At 36.4% G+C, this 9,526-nt stretch overlaps 2 protein-coding genes across 2 annotated transcripts; both read left to right on the top strand.

Annotated features, from left to right (window-relative positions):
- Positions 1 to 259: 259 nt before the first annotated feature.
- On the top strand, positions 260 to 1,710 carry LOC129414285 (H-2 class II histocompatibility antigen, A-K alpha chain). Its single transcript, XM_073867720.1, has 4 exons — positions 260 to 449; positions 807 to 1,058; positions 1,165 to 1,452; positions 1,532 to 1,710. The coding sequence occupies exons 1-4, from the start codon at positions 395 to 397 to the stop codon at positions 1,651 to 1,653; spliced, it is 717 nt and encodes a 238-aa protein (XP_073723821.1). The 5' UTR covers positions 260 to 394; the 3' UTR covers positions 1,654 to 1,710.
- A 1,019-nt stretch (positions 1,711 to 2,729) lies between these two features.
- On the top strand, positions 2,730 to 7,660 carry LOC129414284 (rano class II histocompatibility antigen, A beta chain). Its single transcript, XM_073867719.1, has 5 exons — positions 2,730 to 3,249; positions 3,394 to 3,663; positions 3,769 to 4,050; positions 5,296 to 5,415; positions 6,903 to 7,660. Exons 1-5 carry the CDS (start codon positions 3,192 to 3,194, stop codon positions 6,971 to 6,973), a joined length of 801 nt encoding a protein of 266 aa, XP_073723820.1. The 5' UTR covers positions 2,730 to 3,191; the 3' UTR covers positions 6,974 to 7,660.
- Positions 7,661 to 9,526: the final 1,866 nt, after the last annotated feature.

Below are 9,526 nucleotides of genomic sequence, written 5' to 3'. Positions count from 1 at the left end.
CGTTCATGACATTTTATATTATGTAAAGGTTATATTATTATTGTAAAACACGCTGGGGGTAAATAATACTACAAATTCAACCATGTTATTAATATTTTGTAATTCTCAGTTTAAGGTTATATTACACATAGTAGGTGAGTTAATTTAATTATCTTAACAAAACATTTTTTTATGTGGAACAAATAGCCACAATTGAGTTAAGTTAAAACTTATATAAAAATCTGTGTACTTTACCTAGAAACTATCATGTCACAGGATTACAGCACAGCCTATTGGTTGACTGCTTAAAAGGAAAACAACCTTTCTGTACGGAAGGGTTTAGCTTCTCATGAAAACTTTTAACATACTGTTTGGGAGCCAGCCATGTCCGGTGTGTTTGGTGATCTAGTTTAAAATGGAAGGACTTATAATAACACTCATCATCACCTGTGTCCACATTGAGGCCCAAAGTAAGTCAAATCATATTCATGTTTCATCATGTATTCTTTGGTTACATTTATATGGTGGTGTAGATAAACGTGAAATGACTTAATCAATCTATTATGATGCCAGTAAATCAAATAAAAAATTTAGGTCAGAATTAGCTGCACATTACATGTTGCATTCATAAATATAACTAAGGTGTAGGGATTGTTTTATATATACATTAGTCATCTACATAATGAATGCATTTATTAAATGCTTCATCTTTCGTGTCATTATTTAATATCATTTAAAATGACTAAATAATTTACAGTATTTTCAGTATTTAACAACAAGCCATTTTTTCTTGAAGCTGTAATCACCCTCTAAATAATAAACTTTAGGTTATCATGAATTTGGAGTGATTGTAACATGTGCAGACAATATAAATATAGAGGATTTTCTCGTCACACTTGATGATGAACTGGTGGCACACGTGGACATGGAGAAAAAGAAGGATGTTTACACAGTACCTGATTTCATTGGCCCTGTTCAGTATCCCTCACTGTATCAGGATGCCTTAAGAACTTTAGCTATTTGCAAAGAAGAAGGTGAAGTGTTAAAAGGGGTGTATGTCAATTCATCAGAGCAAATCGGTAAGTAATTTCACACTCGCTTTACATTACAATAAAGTTGTATTTGTGGACTAAAATAGTAAATAATACAATTGCATGGAAAAGATGGTTGTCTTATCTTCTGCAGAACCTCCATGGAGTTCAGTTTATACCAAACGAGATGCAGTGTTAAACGTTGAAAACACACTGATCTGCCACGTTACTGCGTTTTTTCCTCCACCCGTCACAATTACATGGACTAAAAACAATTTGAATGTGACAGACAGTACAGCTCTCAGCCGGTATTATCCAAACAAAGATGGGACCATGAATGTGTTTTCTAGATTGAGTTTTATTCCAGTGGAAGGAGACGTATACAGCTGCACCGTGGAGCACAAAGCTCTCGAGGAACCTCAAACTAGAATATGGGAAGTAGGTGTGTCTTTAAAGTAAATTACATGTTGACTATGATTTCGCGATATCACAAACTGTGTGTTGATCTTTTACAGAAGTAGAGATAAAGGAGTCCAGTTATGGTCCATCAGTGTTCTGTGGAGTTGGACTGGGTCTTGGACTGATAGGATTGGCTGTTAGAATTTTCTTTATTGTCAAAGGAAGCAACTGCAACTCATACTGACAACAACTACAACTGACATCTGGTGTTTGATTCTTATATAAAAGATGACATTTTTTATTCATGCTTATTTTTCCCAGACCAGGATTAGCTTAATCCAGGACTAGGCCTAAGTTTAATTAGGAAATATAACTAGTTTTAACATGCCTTACTAAAAACTTTACCTGTGTGCATTTTGAGGTAAAACAAAGGGCCCTGATGTATTTTAAGATATGTAAGTGCAAGTTGTTTTCAGTTTGGAGAGCTCTTAAAAGTGTTTAAGTCTAGGACTAGTCTAATCCCTGTCCAGATTAGACTTTAAATAGAAATGCGAAATACCATACCAACTTGTAGGGACAATACAAGGCCGTTCAACTTGCCACATAAAATATGTCAGTATGTCCAATGTCCATAATACACTTTAAAAAGTAAAAGTTGGATAAATGTAAAAAATTACTTCAACTGGTATCGCCTAAAATTTGACGTTTCTCTCACTTTAGGTGAAAACTTTAAGTTGAAAATGTTGAAAATTGAAGTATTTTTTTACGTTTATACAACATTTACTTTTTACAGTTTATTATGGACATTGGAGACATGGACATTTATAGTGCATTATGGACAATTTACTTCATAAAACGTTTTAGGTGTTACCAACTGAAGTAATATTTTAAGTTGTTCCAACTTTTTACAGTGTAACCGATGAATGTATCCTAATAAATCACTTCTCTTAAAATTGCCAATGCATTTAAATGGCAATAAATGCAATAAGCTCAAAAGTTAAATTTAAAATTAAAAATCTGTTTTGAATTATGATAAAGTATAGCTTTAAATAATTGCTGTAAAAAGTCTGTTTCTTTATCCCTTGTTTTTGTAAATTGTTTGTTATTTTTTGTATGTGTACTTTTAATAAACTATATAAATCCTGCACAGAATTTAATAAAAACTCATTAAAAAAACTCTATCAGATTAGACAATTAGGGTTTGGAGGCTGTCACAACACAAGTATAAACAACAACCACAAACAGGAAAACGTCTTTAAATGCTTTATTAAATAATACAGGAACTCAAAAGAAACTGAACTACACAAGACACAAGTGAACATAATGGGTTACTAAGGAAACAGACGAGAGACTAATTAAACTAAACAAGAACTGATAATGACTTTAACAATAAACAAAAAAACTGAAAGAAACTTTGAAAACTAAATATAATCCTGACAGTGGTGGGGAAGTTCTTGGCAAAAACAGAAATATTTTGCATTTTACTCATTGGACATTACGGGGGAAAACCTCAAAACTACTAATATAAATGAACAATTCATTTTTAACAATGACATATATCCAAAAATATCAGCAAAAACCCACAAAATTTTCACTTCATTATTTAACTGTTGTGCGAATACTCAATCATGTGACGTTTGTGTGGGTTTGTTGTAAGTCTGATTTTCCTGTTTGATATGTCGCAATGTGAAACTTGGCTGACATCACTGGGATGGCAGGTTTTTGTTTTAACTGAACTCGTGCTCATTATTCTGTATGCCAGGACAACATCGCTCATGAAAAATGCAGTATAATCGTGTACTACACTTTGCCATGGTTTTGCCTGCTTTGTTTGAAACAGGTAAGACAAAGTGCCTTTATATTTTTAAGTAATAGAAAGACAGTGGAACAGGATATTCAAATTTTAAAAGATGGTTTTAAAGTTAGAGGAAATGCTATGCCGTGTTCCTGTACTGCATAATGCCTTTATCATTGCTTTTTGTAGTTCATGGACATTATGGATATTTTGTATTTCTCTGTCGTGAACTTGGCTCACTGGAAAATGTTGAGTTTATCTTGTCAGCATACTACAACAAGGCTGAACTGATAAGATTCAACAGCACCGAGAATAAGGTTGTTGGTTACACTGAGTATGGAATTAAATGGGCAGATGATTTGAATGCAAAACCTGAGTGGCTAAGAAAGGAGGGAGAAAAAACTGTGGCAAACTGCAAGAACTATGGAGCGCAGTATCACCCTTTGATAGATAAAACAGGTGAGATAGGCTACTTCAGAGCTTTGTTATGATATCAGCCACAAACCACAAAAATGGGACAAACATGATATAAAATGCATACATTTTATCTTTTCATGCCTATAGTAAAACCAGAAGTCACTATCCGATCAGTAAGGCAGGCCAGTGGTAAACAACCAGCCATGTTGATATGCAGCGCTTATGAGTTTTACCCAAAACTGATTAAAATGTCCTGGTTGAGGGACGGTGAGGTGATAAAATCAGATGTGACCTCGACTGAAGAGCTGGCTGATGGAGACTGGTATTATCAGATCCACTCCCGCCTGGAATATTTCCCAAAACCTGGAGAGAAGATCAGCTGTGTAGTGGAGCACGCCAGCTCCAGTAAACCCATCATCTACCCATGGTGTAAGAACATGGATCTGATACATTAAGATATTTTAAGCAACGTTTGCAACCAAACTGTTTGAGCACCATTGGCTTCCATAGTATTTTTTTCTTGTACTGTGAAAGTCAGTGGTGCTCCTGTTTTCTGCATGAATACAAATATCTAATAGTCTGTCTAGTGGCAAATGATTCAACAAAATGGCTGGTTTTCATAGCGGCTGCTGCGAAATGCACCAGTAAACTGACTATTATCAGCTTAAATTGAAATTAGTTGGCCTTAATAGTTACCCTAACAACTTGCCAAACAACCAGTAGTCTGTGGACATTGGCATATGGCCAGACATTGCTTTCCCTGACACATATGTTTGTCTTGCCTAACATTATTAAACTATCCCACCTTTGTACACAAGGCTCATCTTAATGGATGTTTTTTAATGAAGGCTCACTGACAAAACTTTGTAATTACACAGAATAAGACTATTCATTTATGTACATTTCATGTATATTTTGTAGGACTTTTTATCCCAAAATTTTACATACCTGACACATGGCTACTGCTACTGATTTACTTCTCCTTTGAGTTTCAAAACATTTAACAAAATACTGACTGTTCTAGCGGCAGCCACGAAAATGTCAGTATAACTGACAATAATCAGCAAAAATTTTATTTAGTTGCACTTGATAGTGACCCTAGCAACTTGTCAACCCACCTGTGGTCATTGGACGTTGCCATGGACGATCCATTTACATTTCCTTTCGGTGTTTCTTGGTAGTCTGTAAAACGATAGCTCCAAATTCTTGTTAAATCTGTTAAAACAGTCTATCGCACAACAGCTTTTTCCCATTTAGACACGTTTTCCCCGTGTTTTCGCTTATTTCACACTGTACACAAATGCTGCCGCTCTGTCTTTTGCCACTCAGTGGGCGTAACCGCAGTCACTTTCACCGAAGGTGATGTCACGTGCATACCCTCTATAATGAATAATTAACAAGGAAACCAGGGGGCGGGTTCTAGACTTAAGACAGGAAAGTACGAGGTACATAAAACAAACACAGGCCATGTGACTCTCCACACAAACCAAGACAAGTGAGGGCTGCCAAGACCCTGTCACATGAAACACATAAAAGACATACAGGGCTGACAGGATCATGACACTCTGTGTTTCATTGTGTTGTTTTTTAAAATAATTTTCTTTCTGAATTCTGGTGCTTGGGTGCTAAATAAGATGACAAAAAAGTAAGACAGAATCTTGGTTTGTTTTGCAGATTCCTCTTCATCTGAATCTGAGTCTGATAAGATAAAGATCATTGCTGGGGCTGCAGGTCTTGTGGTGGGAATCATCATGATTGTTGGAGGACCCAACTGCTATTTAAGAAAATGCATAGGTTAATATTCTTTTTAATATACATTTATATTTTATATACAGTAGGTAAAATAAGTATTGAACATGTCCCCATTTTTCTCAGATAACAAAATTTTAAAGGTGCTCTTGGCATGAAAGTTTTACCAGATGTTGGTAAAAGAAGATGCACTCCAGACGTGCAGGGCAATTCAAACCATAGATGTTTTTTTTTAATTAAGTTGTGAGTAATAATGATAAAGTATTGAAAACATTGAAATGCATTTAATACTTTGTACAAAAGCCTTTCTTGGTAATGAAAGCTTCGACATTCCTACTATATGGAGAAATTAGTTGCATGCATTGCTCAGGTGTGATTTTGACCTTTTCATTCTTTTACACAAACAGTTTTCAAATCTTGAAGAATCTGTGTGTGGTTTTTAGTTCTTTCTATAGATTTTCGATTGGATTCAAGTCAGGTGATTGGTCTGGCCATTCTAGTAGCTTTATTTTCTTTCTCTGAAACCAACCGAGAGTTTTCTTGGCTGTGTGTTTGGGTTAGGGTTTACCAATCATGAGATGTTTCTTGCATGACACCTTGGTAATGAGACATTATTTTATAGGCCATCAGTTGGGACTGAACCAGCTAATATCATTTGCCTTGACCAGGGGCAGGATTGCTTTTTATTACTAGCCATGTTTACATCACCATGATTTTATGTGCATTTTGAAGTATTGCATCAAAAACAAGTGATTGAAATGGCAAATTTCAAATAAAAATCCCTTAATTCGCAAAAAAAAATATTTTCGCTTGAGGTGGTTTTTGATTTATGCGAAATGAATAAATGCAAAAAAAGGGAAATGGAAACGCATTTGCCGAATTAATTCTGACATAGCGAACATTAAACCTACAGGAATGATTGTCTAACTGTTTCCGCTGTCATTGTCTTTAACATTTATGGGGCTCAACATCATCTTAATGCCCTTGCAGCTAGTGCCTTCTTCAAAAATATTGCATTCCTTCTTCTGTACACAGCATTAAGTTTGGCAATTACAAGCTGGACTGCTAGTAAATTTATAACGTTGCCCGTCGTGACTACATGCAGTCATGTCTCCATTTTCCACACGTACATTGTTTTTTTTTTTACTGTTGGTTACTAGGTTACCAATACCACCATCATTGGCTTGAACAACTTGATGAAAATGCACCTAATATGCATTTTTTGTTTTTTAAAGATTCGCTTCACATTTGGATGGAAACCCAGCTGTCTTTGCTATCCAAGTCTTTTTGCACCACCTTTTTTTCAGGGGTCCTAAAGTTTTGCTTTTATCATTTTACATCATTACACACAACTTAATTTATGGACATCTATGGTTTGATTTCTTTGCATGTGTGGGTTGCATATTGTTACCAACATCTGGTGAAAATTTCATGTCAAGAGCCCTGACAGGAAAATGATGTGCTCAATACTTATTTTTCCTGCTGTAAATCTACATTTATTCAATATTAATTGATGTACTTTTCTTTATTAGCTCATGTTAATACAGCTACAGTTCAGGACACCAGACTCACCCAACCTTTGCAGACACCGGCTGGAGATTGAGTGACAGACTGTAATGCATCAAACATCATCAAACCTTGGCAAAGGTCTTCAAAAAAAAGAAAAAAGAAAATAAACAAATATAAAATAAGAATAAGTAACACTATAAAATAAGTGTTTACAACAAGTGTTTACAAGTGTTTGAGTGTGTCAGGGACTACAGAGGGAGACTGAGACAGGATCCAATTGCAGAAAAATAATAATTTATTAAAGGCAGTCAATGTCCACAAGGCTGAGCTTGGGTGAAAAATGTAGAGAATAAATCAAAGAGAGAGAAAGATCCGCTGCGCGTAGACAGGGTGAGACTTTCCGCTGTGCGTAGACAGGGTGAGATTTTCCGCTGTGCGTAGACAGGGTGAAGGTTCCAGAGAGCGAAGGCCAACTTGAGAAATCCACTGCTTGGAGACAGGGTGACAGATCCACTGAGCGATGTCAGGGTGAATAATCCACTGCGCGATGACAGGGTGAATAATATATCTTCCGCGGAGAATTTAACCGGGCGAGCCGGACCGCGGCTACAGACCCTGCGTGGGTACACTGGACAGCGCCTCTGGCAGCCCAGCAGCCAAAGCTGCAGCGGAGAGTGAGAGGGCAACCACTCAGAGATGGTACAGCAGTGGGTAACCTGGCAGATGGTGACAGCAGAGAGCTCAGGTAAAATTCGGAAAATAACTGAAGAAATAAACTGGATCTATGAATAATAACTAGACTTTGAAGTAAAATAAAATAACAAAATAAACAGGTAACTAGAGTTATATAATACTGGGAACTAGACCGACTAGACAAGACAGGACAGGAGATATGGCAAGGCACATACAATGACGAACTCGCAGAGAACAAAAGGCTAAGGGCACTGATATAGCAACCAAACGAGGGGTAAATAATTAACAGGTGTGGTGACGCAGGTGTAGGAAATCACGCTGATGAAGAACCCAAATGACAGACGCGCATGAGCAGAGCTGTAAAACATAAACACAGACAATGAAAACACAGAAACAAAGCAACCAATCAAACCGACGTCCTAACAGAGTGAGATTTAGTGTCTGCTTGCAGAAAACGTTCAAACCTCCTACATCCTGCCCAGTCACTTTGCACCTTGGCTTATTCCTACTATGGAAGTCAATAGACACTATCTGCTGTGTGTTTACCATCATTTCTCAAAATATCTTCTTGTGTGTTCATCAGAAAAAAATAAATGTTGTTTAAAACAACGTGAGGATGATTAAATTGTTGTGGATTTTTTCAGGAGAATCAGAGACGGTTGAGATGTATAATTCTCTTCAAAGTATTTTATTAAAGAATTGTGTCAGACAGCTTGAAACACAATACTGGTCATAGGGTGTACACCTGGTAAAATGATAATGACAATGACCCCATTCTGAGTTTTTCAGCATATTATATAGTGATCAGATAGTGGTCCAGCAGCCCCTGCCTTTCTTTCACTCTGTACTATCCCAATGCTCAGCAGACTCTTGCCTTTAAGCCCCTTAGCTCCTTGTCATAACTCATGACAACTTGGTGATGCTGTGGCTTTATCTCTGTTCCCTTCAAGACATACATAAATCCTCACACTGGTGGTAAAACAGTGTCTTTGTTCTCTAATGCATCATACAACCATGTCGCTATCCTTACCAAGGACACCCTTATCTCCTCCAGGCCCAGCTGTGGAACTACACATTCATGTTCAAGCAACAGAGAGACAACTTTATTCATGTAGACATTAACCATGTAAACACATTAAAAGCATACCATATAAAACATTTATACTAATCTGTAAGATAAAACACTCAAAGTTTCTCTACCATATATCCCCCCTTCGGAAACTAAAAGTTTTCGATAACCACCCTGCAAATACGACTGCTGATAGCAGAGAAGCCGGGCTAGGTACTTTAAAAAAAGAAAACCTATAAAATTATAAAATTAGGGCCAGACCCTCAGTCACTTCTCTAGTTTCAACAGTCATTTCACACGAGTTATCCTTTAAATGATAATTAATACCCTGTAAAAAAGAGTAATGATTAACAACATGTAAAAAAATGACATAACATTTAATTTAAGATCAAAAGCAAGCATATTATCTTTTCAAAAAATTATTTTCACTTTCTGGTAAGCTGTGCTAGGTAGATGTTTTACCTCCACCCCCAGGAGATTCCTTGACCATCAGTCACTTACCAGGCTTGTTACACTGTCATCACACCGTGGACAGTGATGCTTAAAACCATCCCTTTCCCTATTTTACACACACTGCAGGTTTGCAACTTGCATTACTAATAAAAGATTATAACTTGTCATAAAAATAATAAATGCAAAAGATAATACCTTGTTAATAAATGATAACAAATACAAAAAAATGATAAATGTTAATAAAAAATAATAAATGCATTAGTATAGGTGACACCCTATGTCCAGTTTAACATGACCAGTAACATAATGATTCTCACATGAGAGTGTTTTGCTCTGGTGGGGAGTCCACACAGAGTCTTTCTAAGAAACATGAATTCTATATGTATACGTGTAGGGTGCATCTTCCAGCTTTCGACGGTCTTCAACCCATGC

Source organism: Misgurnus anguillicaudatus, chromosome 5, assembly GCF_027580225.2.
Source record: "Misgurnus anguillicaudatus chromosome 5, ASM2758022v2, whole genome shotgun sequence".
Classification (NCBI taxonomy): domain Eukaryota; kingdom Metazoa; phylum Chordata; class Actinopteri; order Cypriniformes; family Cobitidae; genus Misgurnus; species Misgurnus anguillicaudatus.
Note: the sequence above shows the minus strand (reverse complement) of the source record. Positions and strands in the feature narration are given on the sequence as shown.